At 46.5% G+C, this 14,441-nt stretch overlaps 1 protein-coding gene across 1 annotated transcript in view; it reads right to left on the reverse strand.

The window, feature by feature from the left end:
• PATL2 (PAT1 homolog 2) overlaps window positions 1–11,784 on the reverse strand; it is a 33,967-nt gene extending 22,183 nt beyond the window's left edge. Inside the window, exon 1 of the mRNA XM_039493130.1 lies at window positions 11,764–11,784. Within this exon, the coding sequence (XP_039349064.1) occupies window positions 11,764–11,769 (6 nt within the window). The 5' untranslated portion in view covers window positions 11,770–11,784. The remainder of the gene's footprint in view (window positions 1–11,763) is intronic.
• Between the last annotated feature and the right edge of the window lie 2,657 nt (window positions 11,785–14,441).

The following is a 14,441-nucleotide window of genomic DNA, read 5'->3' on the forward strand; positions in this document are numbered from 1 at the left end:
GAAAGAACAGAGTAAGTAAGTATACGCATAGGGGTTCATATACTCAGAAGAATATTTGGAATGGTGATCTGAGTTGGTAAGTGGCTGTTGAAAGAACAAGCAAGTGATTTAAGGCACAGTGAAAAGTTAACTCTATAGTTGCTGGAGGGAACAGCAGTTGAACTTTGTAAACGTACTAAAGTAAAAAGTTCTTGGTGTCTTTGAAATGTTTGTAAATAAATTCAGGCAAAGAAATTATTAGATTGCAATCATTTGGCTATGAACAATTTTGTTAAATTAGCTGAAGAATGTATACAGTGCTATGTAATTAAAATTGTATTAGGCTCTAAGAGCACTGTGAGTGATGATGTTTTCTTTCAGTGTTTACAAGCAGGAGTTACAAGTAAACAGTGAGCCAGCAAGCATCTGTATTAATGCAAATTATCTAACTAATAAGATAGGAGCCACTAAAACAGGGGCTGCCTATAAAACACATACAAGACAATATGGGGTAATTCCCTTGTTTTGCCTAAAATCAACAAGAGTATTTGTAAAAGCAACAAAGAATCCTGTGGCACCTTATAGACTAACAGACGTTCTGCAGCATGAGCTTTCGTGGGTGAATACCCACTTCTTCAGATGCAAGTGGTGGAAATTTCCAGGGGCAGGTTTATATATGCAAGCAAGAAGCAAGCTAGAGATAAGGAGGTTAGTTCAATCAGGGAGGATGAGGCCCTGTTCTAGCAGTTGAGGTGTGAAAACCAAGGGAGGAGAAACTGGTTCTGTAATTGGCAAGCCATTCACAGTCTTTGTTTAATCCTGAGCTGATGGTGTCAAATTTGCAGATGAACTGGAGCTCAGCAGTTTCTCTTTGAAGTCTGGTCCTGAAGTTTTTTTGCTGCAGGATGGCCACCTTAAGATCTGCTATTGTGTGGCCAGGGAGGTTGAAGTGTTCTCCTACAGGTTTTTGTATATTGCCATTCCTAATATCTGATTTGTGTCCATTTATCCTTTTCCTTAGAGACTGTCCAGTTTGGCCGATGTACATATTTTTAGTAATGCTTGCCTGCCCAGAAGAGGTAGACTTCTGTTTTTGTCTTTCAGATAATCAGAGACAACTGATGCCGGCTGAACAGCATTCAACGTACCATGATTTGCTGGCACAGTAAAAATTGTCTTTTGTGTTCTATGTTCTGTCTTGTGGTGTTTGTCCTGTGGCCAAAATTGATGTGTTTAATATTTTTATGGGATGGTCTGGTTTAAAATCAAGCAGCAGTGTTGGATTAAAATGCAGATATTTGTTTTGTTCAACTTAGAATACAAAGTGTTTGGATGCATCAGAAAAATGTGATATACTAAAGTCTAATACATTTTCTTAAGTAAGAGAAAGATACTACATTGGCCAAAACTTTTAATTGACAATTGTTATTGAAATTTGCATATTAACAGTATTTGAAAGCAAGGACATGGAAAGTTAACCCACTCCCCATATTGTACATGGGATCCTTCTGGCTACCTCAGACTTCTAGCCAGAGGGCTGGGGATGGTGGACAACTATTGGACTACAGTTTGTATTAAATGAACTCATCGAAGTGGGTGTGCTTGTCTTGGTTTGTTGTTCTCAAGCTCTGTAATAACATTATTTTAGTAAAATGGTATATGTGGCATATATTAGATAAGACTAATGTACTGTATAACAGCAATGTGTATGTGTTCATTGTTAACACCAGGTGTATACGTAAAATGTGAAAGTTTTTTTTGTAGGTTAAAAAAATAAAAAGCTGAGAAGGGAAGCGAACAAAAAAAAAAAACAAGTTGACTGAAAAAAAAACTAGATAACATGCTCAGTTTAAAGCTGAGACACTGACTTTGTTCAAGGACACTCCTCACAGCTAAGACTTGGCTAACCCTCAAAAGGAACAAGGGGGGGACTTAAATTTGCCCATGCAGCTATAAAATTTGTAAACTCTGCAAAGACACTAATGCAATGTGTTAGGTTTTTTTTCTCACAGGTAAAGAAGAAACAACCCAAAGATCCTAGCAGCCTGCCCCTCCTTGGAACCACGAGACTGGGTCTACATAAAGATCCATCAACGAAAGACTGCCCTGGCTCCATGCTGGAAAGGCCCGTATTGAGTCCTGCTGACTACCAACACCGCTGTGAAGTGCCAAAGACTGACTGTTTGGACCCAGGATTCTCACTGCAAAAAGACCCCTCCACCTCAGAAGAATTCTCCTACTGATGATAAGCCTATTCTTTTTTTCTAGTTCTATTGTGCTTCTGAACAGCATGGCAAAAGGACAAGGTAACGTGCTGGTTGAACCTCTCCCTTGTCCACGGACAAATCTATTGTGCCTTTGAATTTTTCTAAAAGAAGCAAAACCATTACAGGGTGATGTACTGATAATCTCTCTCCTGTAGAATGCTACACTACATCTGTTTTGGGAAAGAAGAAAAAAACACTCACTCCACTGACATTGCCAAAGTCCAGGAATTCCTGACCAGAAAGGACATTGAGAACTGACCCTGGTGACGAAACAAAGAATTACACACTGGCAGGACTAAATTTGTGGGACTTATATTTGGAACTGTGGTATTAATTGGATTTTGGGGTTTATTCTACAGGCTGCGCCCTGTGTTTTGGATAAATCCTTCAGCATGTATTGCCCTCCCTCATTGCATTTTGAATAACATTGTCCTTATCCAGTTTTCAGATCGCTTTTACATACCCAGATTGCTCACAAGGGGCTGCCATTAGATTAGCACAACAGAGGGCCTGGGTTATTTCCTCTGGAAAGAAAGAGAATTGACCAAATCCCTGTGGTCTAGGGGCCAATGGTACACAGCCATTTGGAATATTCTTAAGGCCAAGAAAATGATGAGAAATTGGGCCAACTAGAAAAGGCCACTAGACTTATTTTTGAAGCTCAGCTATCTTAAGTACAGGCTGGAGTTGGTGAGTTACATGTCATTTCCACCCTTAGTTCTGTGACCCAGAAGTTACTGACAGAGATGGTACTAAATATCACTGAGGCTGGAAAAGCATTGCAGTGGGATCTAGTATGTTTAAATTGATCCTGAGCACTGGACTTGGCCCACTGCCCTTACAGACACACAGGAGTACCATCTGATCTGTGGTCATGAAGACATACTTGGACACTTTCTGGATGGAAGTGTGGACATTCACAGTGCTCCTTCCAAGCATTTGGACCGGTTAGGGTGGGTGTAGCTTCCACATACCGAATCCTGCTGGGTCCATGGGGAGGATGCATGTGGGACTGAATTATTTACCGAGACATCTGGGACATTAGACCACTTGGTATACCTAACTGATTTATAGTCAGTGTCCCAGACCAATGAACTGTTACCCCTGAAGGCGATTTGAAGCTTCGTCTGCAACTGAAGAAACCCCTGCCAAGCGATCATTTGTTGTCCCAAGAGTCCCGTTGGTCCTCTAGGGACAAAGGGGGGATTGTTAGGCCTGAATAAAGATGTAGCACAAAAAACAGTTATGTCAATCTGACTGAAGTCAGCATGTTTCATAAAGCCCTGGGAAAAAGTGAGATAAGAAAGGGAGGTGCATTCCTCAAGTTACCAGCTGCGTTAACTCCTGTCTTCCAGTGTCTGGTGCTTGGCAACTATGCTGATAAGAAAGTTGCTGGGGCATCACAACTTGCTTACATTATAAAGAAAGACAGATGTGCTTTGTTATTAGGGTTTGTTACTAACCAAAGGGGGGTGGGATATGGGTTGTGTGAAGTGAATAATTTATGATGTAATAAAACTGTCTATATAAGCTAATACTAAGCTGTAAAGAGGGGGCTGGTTCTTTTCGGATACGAGCTGTTCTTTACTGATACGTGCACTTGTCAATAAAGAACTTTTGATCGGACCTTGCTGGTGTTGCCTGTCTCACTGCGGTCAGACAACGAACTTCGCTGTTGGGGTTCGAGTCCCCGACAGTTTCCAAGAGGTACCTGCTAATCCTCCGCCACAGATTCCAAGTGTCGAAGAAAAGGATTGCAGCCTTGTTAGTTTCTCCATTACAGGAAACTGTACTATGCCATTTAGCAATCACTGGTGCTGGGACTAAAGTGGCACATAGCTGAGCTGCATATCGACTGGGGTGAAAGCCGCAAGCATGCGGTAGTTGTGCCCTGGCTTCCCTGCTCACCTGCAGCAGTGAGACGTCAGCCAGCAGGTTGGCTGCCTGTGAAAAAGTGTGTGATAATTTTAGAATGAATTCCCTGCAAATCTGCCCTGCAAGCTGTGGCCGTTTTGTCTGTATGCACAACTACCTTGTGCCCACTCCTGACACTCACCATGATTGGGGTGCTCGTGGAGCTGTGTGCCTGCCTAGAGTCAGTGAAAAAGTGATTGCTACTTTGCAAAAGGCCCTTGTTACTGAAATGTTTCAGTCATTTGCTGGAATGTAACAATCCCTCTTCTGTGCATTGTCCACAGCAGCCAAGACCTTGAGGAACATACCACTCACCCCTGCCAACTGTCTTCGGACGATAAGGAAGAAGCCAAGACGCAGCAAAGAAGACATGTTTAGGGAGGTGCTGCAGCAGGATGAGAGACAGACCAGGGAATGCAAACAGTGCTGGGAAGCCGAAAGTCAGGACAAAAAAGAGAATGCAGCATTTGCTAGGCAAGTGACAGAGCGGATGATAAAAGTTATGGAGGATCAGACAGAGATGCGCAAGTACTGGATACAGCTGCAGACTGAGCAGATCCATGGTCGACCTCCACTGCAGCACATGCACGTGCATAATTCTTTGCAAATCTCACCCCACCAGGGCCGGCTCCAGGCACCAGCTGACCAAGCACGTGCTTGGGGCGGCACCTTGTAAGGGGCGGCCAATCTTCAGGTGGCGGGGTGGCACTCGGTTTTTTTTGTTTTGGTTCAGCAGGGCGGCGCTCAAGGGGTTTTTTTTGTTTGTTTCGGCTGGGCAGCGCTCGGGGGTTCTTTGTTTCAGCGTGGCGGCTTGGTGCTCGGGTGGGGGGTGTTTTGGCGCCGCACCGCTTGGGGGGGTTGTTTCAGTGGGGCACAGTGGCACTCGGGAGGGGTTGTTACAGCAGGGCAGTGCAGCGCTCAGGGGGGTTGTTTCAGCAGGGCGGCGCTGGAGGGGGTTGTTACAGCAGGGCAGTGTGGCGCTTGGGGGGGTTGTTACGGCGGAGTGGCATTTTTTTTTTTTTTTTTTTTTTTGCTTGGGGTGGCAAAAAAGTTAGAACCGGCCCTGCACCCCCCTCTATGCTCACAGATTCTTTTTCACTTCACAGCACTCCTGAGTTTCACCATCACTCCACCCCCTCTCACAGCTTGCCCAATGATAGCTGGAGCTACACACAGTTGTGAGGTTTTACCCATTTAAACTATAAATATTTAATGGTACAGCATTTTTATTTTGTGTTCTACAAAAGTGTATAACAATTAGTTCACTGTTGGGAACAGGCTTCTAAAGGATTTTGTTGCATGGATCTTGGGCCCAAAAATTGTACATGGATGTACCAGGGAAGCAACTCCAAAGCAGACACGTGTTACTGCTCCTCATTGTCAAAGTGGTTCCTCAAAGCCTCTCTGATGTTAATAGCAGCCTTCTGGGCTCCTCTGACAGCGCTAGCATCTGGCTATCGAAACTGTGCAGCCAAGCACTCTGCCTCAGTGCTCCACACCTGAGCAAACGTTTCACCCTTAGATTCACAAAGATTATGCAAAGTGCAGCACGTGGCTATGACTACTGGAATATTATCCTCGGTAAAGTCTAGCCTGCCACTGAAAGCTTGCTGGAGGTGTCTCAAACGGCCAAAAGCACATTTGACTACCATATGGCACCTGTTCAGCCTGTTGTTAAAATGCTCCTTGCTGCAGTCCAGGTGCCCTGTGTAAAGTTTCATGAGCCAGGGCTGTAAGCGGTAAGCCAGGTCTCCCAGGATTAATATGGGCATTTCCACATCCCCCACTGTGATCTTGTGGTCTGGAAAGAAATTCCCCACCTGCAGCTTTCTCTACAGGCCGCTGTTCCTGAAGATGTGTGCATCATGCACCTTTCCAAACCAGCCTGCATTGATGTCCGTGAAATGCCTCCAGTGATCCACAAGCGCATGCAATACCATGGAGAAGTATCCCTTCCTACTGATGTATTCTGAGGCAATGTGGTCTGGCGCTAAAATTAGAATGTGTGTGCCATCAATCGCCCTGCCACAGTGAGGGAAACCCATCTCTGCAAAGCCATCCACTATTTCATGCACATTTCCCAGAGTCACGGTTCTCCGCAGCAGGATTCAATTTATTGAACTGCACACTTGGAGTAATACAGCCCCAACAGTGGACTTCCCCACTCCAAATTGATTTGCAACTGATCGATAGCAGTCTGGATTTGCCAGCTTCCACACAGCAATTGCAACACACTTCTCTACCGAAAGAGCAGCTCTCAATCTGGTGTCCTTGCACCGCAAGTTGGGGGCCAGCTTAGCACATAGCTCCAGGAAGGTTGCTTTATGCATCCTAAAGTTCTGTACCCACTGGTCTTCATCCCACACCTACATGACAATGCGATCCCACCAATCAATGCTTGTTTCCTTAGCCCAAAAGTGATGGTTTACCATATGCAGCTGCTCTGTGAATGCCAAAAGCACTGATAAGTTGCTGCTGTCCATATCACATTCTGGTGTCTGCGATTCATCCTCTGTCAGTAACTTTGTGAGTAACTCTGCTGCCATGCGCGATGTTCTCATGACAGTTAACAGTGCATAGGAGAGAAGTGTGGCATCCATCCTCTCACACTGTAGATGCTGGCGCGCACTGCAAAGACTGACAGTTGGAAAAACGGCATGAATGGAAAGCCAGAAACCATTGGAGGGCTGGAACACAAAGCGGTGCATGATGGGACATTTTGCACGTCCCAGGATGTGCTGTGCTCCGTTTCAGCCTTCTCACAACATCTAGCGACAGATGGTGTCACCAGGCATTGCGGGATACATATCCACAGTGCATTGCTCATGCTGTCAACAATGGTGCCCCGAATGTGGACACAATCTGTTGACAGAGGGAGCAAATGTAGACTCGCTTTGGCAACTTTGCTTTTGTCAATTTTTTTGTGTTGACATTAGTTTCATCGACAAAACATGCCAGTGTAGACAAGCCCTCACTTTAAGTGTGATGAAATAGGCAGATTTATTTTCTAAGTGCTTTACGATATGACAAAGAGTAGCGCCTCTCCTCCCTGCTGCTGAGAAAGGGGGGCAGCGGGTGATTCTCAATGGCAGATTATCCCTGGACCCATTAAGCACCTCTTTTTCCCTCCCTTATTCACATCAACCTTGGCTTATAGGTTCCGAACCCTGGTGCTGAGAGAAGAGGGAACATCACATTTCTTCCCACTCTCTTGCCCTCATGCCAGTGGGGAGCTTTGCTGCCTTCCCAGCCACTTGCACACACTTCCTCCCTCTTCTGGCTCCTGGAAAAGGGGTAAGAAAGAGGACAATTTCCCACTCTTTTCTCCTTTGCCCCCAGCTTCCTGTATTTTTTTATAGGTTTTCCCCATGACCCTCATACCTCTGCAACTCTTCTTGGGTTCGCAGCATTCCTCAGGGCTTGTCTACACTCAAAGCGCTAAAGCAGCACAACTGTGCCTCTGCTGTACCTCAGTGCAGACACTACCTAAGCTGACGGGAGGGGTTCTCCCATTGGTGTAATCCACCTCCCTGAGAGGCAGTAGCTAGGTCAATAGAAGAATTCTTCCATCAATGTAGTGCTGTCTACATGGGGACTTAGGTCAGCTTAACTACATTGCTCAGGAGTGTGGATTTTTCACTCTCCTGGCCACATAGCTGGGTCAACCTAATTTTCTAGTGTAGACCAGCCCTTAGTGGCAGAGTAAAACTGACGGCTTTAGCATCAGTTTCACAGCTGGTATCTTTGAGATTCTGAGCAGTAATTGTGAAACTCACTAGATTATTGTAAATTTCATGGAGCTGCTAGAAGGTTGTGTGCTGCAGCAGAGAGTGAGAGAGAGAGACTCAGTCTTCTGCCGGGGTGGTGAGAGAAGCAGGAAATGCTCCATGACTACACCCCAACATCAACAAGATCAGGATCCTGATTTTCCACTGCCTTGTGCAGTAATTCACACCTGTCCAAAGTAGGTGTAAAATACCACCAATCAGCAGGTAACATTTACACCTGTTTCCATGATCTCACAAGATAGGCAGCTGGAAAGAATCAGGCCCTGGGGCCCTGGCTCTGTTACTGATCACAGCCTTCTAGGGAGTGTTACAGCTGCTGCCTATATAAATCTGAGCAGTGAGTGAAACTGACCAGAGTCCTGCCAATTTCAGGATGTTGATGCTAGTTCCAGGCAGAGTAATTTTCCTACTCATCCTGGCAAACAGGTGAATGCACTTTCAAGCCTTGTGAGTGTATAGACTGTAGAACTGAAAATGGTCCCTGTGAATTGACTTCTGTAAATTTTCAAGTCTGTGAAATTAAAAGTAAGGTGAATGTTTCCAGATTTGGATCTCTGCTCCCACTGAGCAGCTGGCTGGCAGAGAGGGGTGATTCTTGTGTCAACACTACTATGGCAACATGCAAGTGTCAGCATCCTCTCCACTTGCCTTCAGCTGCATCTAATCCACTGTGTGAATCAGTGGTGCAGCTAGGAGTGGAAATTTGGGTAGGTCTCAGTGTATGGGGTAATGACTGACTCATGCTAGGAGTGTGAACATTGTGCCCTGTGCTAGCCCCCCAAGTCCCAGCCCTCCTGGGTCTAAGGTAGGGAAGAAGCAGAGGGAACTAAACTGGCTGAAGCAGGTGTCTGCATGCACCTACAACCTTTCAGGTGGGAAACAGAGAGTGTGAGATGCAGCCTGGGCCCCTTGAGGCAAAGGAGCTGTGCCAACACCCACACAGGGATGCAGGGTCTGTGCTGGGAGGGCTGCATTTGGTGTGAGGGTGGCTCTCTGTGGGGGCAGTGATCCAGCACCTAGCTTTGTGGGGAAGGGCTCTCTAAGTGTGCAGGGCAGGCAGGTACCACTCTGGGGGTGGGAGGAGGGGTTGCTAGCAGTTTCTATCCAGGCCTGGTGCAGAGAGGAGGGATAGGGGATGGACTGGAGAGTCCACCAGCCCACTTCCTGGATCCCAACAGGACTGTCCTGTGAAGCTGAGCCCAGCTCCCCACTCCATCCCATTGGCTCTTGCCACTCACAGATTTGGAGGAGCCCACCACAGCAATGCTGCAGACTAATCTGGCAGCACTACCTTGCTCAGATTTGGGTGGGCCTAGGTGCTAATTGGGTGGGCCATGGCTACACCCTGGTGTGAATATATACTCACATGATTATAATGAGTTTTCCTGTCTCTATGTAAAAGTGACTGCAATAGCTTAACAGACCATGTTTACATTAAAAGAACTAAAAAGTTGGTTAGATACAGATGTAATTCTCATAGATAATCATAATTAGATAACCATGTTAGTGATCAATGGCTCCATGTCTAGTTGGCAGCTGGTATCAAGCAGAGTGCACCAAGGATTGGTCTTGGGGCCTGTTTTGTTCAATATCTTCATTAATGGTCTGGTGGATGGCGTGGACTGCACTCTCAGCAAGTTTGCAGATGACACTAAACTGGGAGGAGTCGTAGATACACTGGAGGGTAGGGATAGGATCAGTGGTGTAGCCAGGTTTTAAGTGTAGGGGGAGCAAACATAAAAAAGGTGCCCCCTTGGCTCCTCCTCTGGCCACGCCCCCTTGGCTCCTCCTCTGGCCACGCCCCCAACTCCACCCATTGCCCCCCCAGATTAACCCCGGACTGGCTCAGGACTCCTGTGGGCTTCTGGGGGTGCGGATACCCCCCCACGGTCCTGGGAGAGTCTCTCCTGCCCAGTGCACTCTGCAGGTATCCCCTGCCGGGCTGTGCCGCCCGACCCCACCTACGTGGTCCCGTTCCCCCCCGCCCCAGACTCCAGGCTCCTGTGCCGTGCCAGGGCCCCCCTGTCCAGACAGCACGGCCTGCGCCCCTGCCCTGTGGGCCCAGCCCCGGGGAGCCCCTCACCCAGACCCCTCAGTGCAAGGCACCGGACCCGTCCCCCCGCTCACCTTCCGTCCTGCGCTGCTGCCTGTCCCCAGCCTGCTCCCGGCGCTCAGCGTGCTCCATGCAGGGCTCGCCAGCCAGGTGGCCTTAAAGGCACAGGGACCCTTTCGCCTCCCCCCGCCTGCCGCATTAGCAAGGGGCGGGGAGTGCTTGGCTGCCGAGTCCTGAGCCGAGGAGCCAGCTCCCTCACTCCTCCGGCCGCGTCTGCCACCCCGCTACAGCTCCTCCGGCCGTGCTGCTGTCAGCGCCAGCCCAGCAGGCGCCGCTTCTGCGCCTGCCACCCCACGGCTCCTCTGGCCGTGCTGCCGCCAGTGCTGGCCCGGCAGGCACAGCTTTTTGAAAACATGCTGGGGGGAAGCGGCTGCTTCCGCTGAATCCCGCTAGCTATGCTACTGGATAGAATACAGAGGGACCTAGACAAATAAGAGGATTGGGCCAAAAGAAATCTGATGAGGTTCAGCAAGAACAAGTGCAGAGTTCTGCACTTAGGATGGAAGAATCCCATGCACTGCTACAGACTAGGGACTGAATGGCTAGGCAGCAGTTCTGCAGAAAAAGACCTAGGGGTTAGAGTGGACAAGAAGCTGGATATGAATCAACAGTGTGCCCTTGTTGCCAAGAAGGCTAACAGCATTTTGTGCTGTATAAGTAGGGGCATTGCCAGCAGATCGAGGGACGTGATCATTCCCCTCTATTCGACATTGGTGAGGCCTCATCTGGAGTACTGTGTCCAGTTTTGGGCACCACACTATAAGAAGGATGTGAAAAATTGAAAAGAGTCCAGCAGAGGGCAACAAAAATTATTAGCAAAAAAAACAGGAGTACTTGTGGCACCTTAAAGACTAACAAATTTATTTAAGCATGAGCTTTCGTGAGCTACAGCTCACTTCTTGCTTAAATAAATTTGTTAGTCTTTAAGGTGCCACAAGTACTCCTGTTTTTTTTGCGGATACAGACTAACACGGCTGCTACTCTGAAACCAAAAATTATTAGGGGGCTGGAGCACATGATTTATGAGGAGAGGCTGAGGGCACTGGGATTGTTTAGTCTGTAGAAGAGAAGAATGAGGGGGGATTTGATAGCTGCTTTCAACTACCTGAAAGGGGGTTCCAAAGAGGATGGAGCTAGACTGTTCTGAGTGGTAGCAGATGATAGAACAAGGAGTAATGGTCTCAAGTTGCAGTGGGGGAGGTTTAGGTTAGATATTAGGAAAAGCTTTTTCACTAGAAGGGTAGTGAAGCACTGGACTGGGTTACCTAGGGAGGTGGTGGACTCTCCTTCCTTAGAGGTTTTTAAGGTCAGGCTTGACAGAGCCCTGGCTGGGATGATTTAGTTGGGGATTGGTCCTGCTTTGAGCAGGGGTTGGACTAGATGACCTCCTGAGGTCCCTTCCAACCCTGATATTCTATGATTCTATAATAATTCAAAAGAAGAATGGGAGGCCTTTCCTTGAATTTCAAATAAACAAGATTCCTTTTGCTTTCTAAATATCTCCTATGCAGGAGGTTCCAGTTCAGTTTCTTTTTACAGGAAACCCTTTCAGTCAGGGTTGTTTACTATGAGATCATCACCGGGAATCCCCATCTGAACAGCTTTAAGCCTGTGGAACAAACTGGCAGGGCTGGGCCCTTATTGCAGCCAGAGAAGACTTATGTATGTGAATAATTCTTTTGAAATCATTAGGACTGTTTACCTGCATGAAGTTCAATGTGTGAATAAAGCCTGCAAGATCAGGGCCAAAGGCAGCAAATCCCAGCTGGAGACTGGCTGTCTGAAGGGATTGGTAACAGATATGGAGATTGGCACTTAAATCCTAAATGGAATGAGCTTGTTCCTGCTACTGTTGAGATGTGTGAGAAGACTCCCATTGATACCAATAAGGCAGGAGCAGCCCTTATGACCTCATTACAACACAACTGTATCTCCTAATATCTCTAGGCTGGAATGCTGTAGCTCTGTAACAACACACAACAATGCAACACAAAGTAAGGAACAATCTTGAACTCATGCAATGTAAGTGACAGTAATAGCAACCACTTAATTCATATCTTGTTTTTCCCTATTGATATAACTTTGGCTAAGGTTTTTTTGGGTTTTCCACAGGCATATCCCGTCAGCCTGCAGGGTGTTCTATGACAAGATGGGGTGAGAGTCACAAAGATATTTAGGTCCTTGTGAATCCAGCAATTGCTTCCTATTGATGCTGCCCACTGCAAAGTTTACCCTCTTATAGGAACTTTTTCCTACTGTATCAGCGGGTAGCAATCGATTTCTCGGGGATTGATATATCACGTCTCATCTAGATGCAATATATCGATCCCTGAACGCGCTCCTGTCGACTCCGGAACTCCACCAACGCGAACGGCGGTAGCAGAGTCGACAGGGGGAGCCGCGGACGTCGATCTCGCGCCGTGAGGACGGTAGGTAACTCGATCTAAGATACTTCGACTTCAGCTACACTATTCACGTAGCTGAAGTTGCATATTTTAGATCAATTCCCCCCCCCCCCCAGTGTAGACCAGCCCTATGTGTGTCTGTCTGCATGTGGTCCTTTAAGCTTGGCAGAGCCAAACAGCTGTAGCTACTGTGCAGCTGGCCTCTGTTTGCTGCATTTCTCTTCCAGCTGGTGAGTTCCTGATACATTTTTCTTTTTTTATTGCTGAGGAGAATGACAGGTTCTCAAAATCCCACTGAAATTATATGGGGCAGAATGTAAGTAGCCTTGAATGTAGTCACAATGCTCTGGCTGACCCACTAACCTCTGTCATAAGTAATAGGGGGATTCCTAATAGTCCAAGTGAGCAGGATGTTGGTTTTATGTCTCTACTTGAAGTGGTATCTCCTATAGCACAGTTCCCCTAACACCAGATTAGGGCATTGGTTCACTGCTGTACAGCCATTTTCGGGGAACCAAAATAGCTTCTTGTTCTGGTGCTGCCCATCAAAATCAAACTATTAAGATAGGTGACTAGCCAGGGTTAACAAGGCACAACTGTGTCCTGTGGAACTCCTTGCCAGAGGATGTTGTGCAGGCCAAGATAACAGGGTTCAAAAAAGAACTAGATAAATTCATGGAGGACAGGTCCATCAATGGCTCTTAGCCAGGAATAGGGAGGGCGGGGATGGAATCCCTAGCCTCAGTTTGCCAGAAACTCGGAATGGGCAACAGGAGCAGGAGGTGGATCATTTGATGATGACCTGTTCTTTTCATTCCCACTGGGGCACCTGGCTTTAGCCACTGTCAGAAGACAGGATACTGGGCTAGATGGACCTTTGGTCTGACTCAGTGTGGCCGTTCTTATGTACTCTAATTGTGGGTGAAAAGGAGGCAGCTATGTTTTTACCAGGACCCAACTGGGAGTATGTGGCACTTGTTATAGTTTTACCAACCCAAAGTGGTAAAAAATCATGAGTCAGTCAGCTGAAAACTAGACTGGCCTAAAAATCATAAGACTTTAAAAAAATAATAACAGTAGGGTGTTTTGTTTGTTTGTTTGTTTTAATTTGGCTTGATTTCTGAGCCTTTATGTTGCCTTGTGCAACATTTTCAAACTTATCTCCACAACTATGAGGGCTAGAAACTTGCTTTAAAAAATGAAAAAGTTGAGATATTTGCATATTCACATGACTAGCATTTGAAACCCAAATATGATAAGACTTTCAATCAATTCATAAGAGTTGGTAAAATTGATCTCTTTAGTGAAAGGGGTAGAAATATAAGGAAGTAAAATGAAAGGCTGGCTTACCCTGAGAAATGTTTCCTTGTATTGAGTTGGCTGTAATCTTGATTCTTGCCTGGAAAAGGGAGGCTCTGTAATCTGACTCTTGCTGTTTGGGAACAAGTTATGCTGCTCTGGTAAAGGCAGATGGACCATGACCTCAAAAGGAACAGAATTTTTCTGCTAGAAACTAAAAATGGATGAGTAGAGGATTTTTATGATTCTGCCATGAATGTTACATCCCCCTTCACCAATTAGGAAAAAGAAGTGACTAAGCAGGGAAACCAGGAAGTAACTTTCACTCCCTGAAAGGGTCAATCTTGGCTAGTCTGGAGGGACCAAAATGTATTAAGCTAAAAGCAAATCCCAATAAATTTAAATAAAAAACAAGAACAAAAACAGGGCTCAATTCTGCCCTCATTTGTAACCATGTGACCTTATGCCCTTGATGGGGGGCTTGCTTGGATATAACTGAGCGCGGACTCTGGTTCTTTGTTACTCTATTTTCTAAGAATCTCTCTTTCTCTCTTTTTGTTTGTTTTCAGTTCCATGCATAGGTAGCATTCTGCACTGCAGGGAACAACAAACCACATACACACACACTTGAGCGACCAGTAAACCACACAGGAAGACGCTAGGAGCTGTGTCAGTG

The sequence above is a fragment of the Mauremys reevesii genome, linkage group 10 (genome assembly GCF_016161935.1).
Source record: "Mauremys reevesii isolate NIE-2019 linkage group 10, ASM1616193v1, whole genome shotgun sequence".
Classification (NCBI taxonomy): domain Eukaryota; kingdom Metazoa; phylum Chordata; order Testudines; family Geoemydidae; genus Mauremys; species Mauremys reevesii.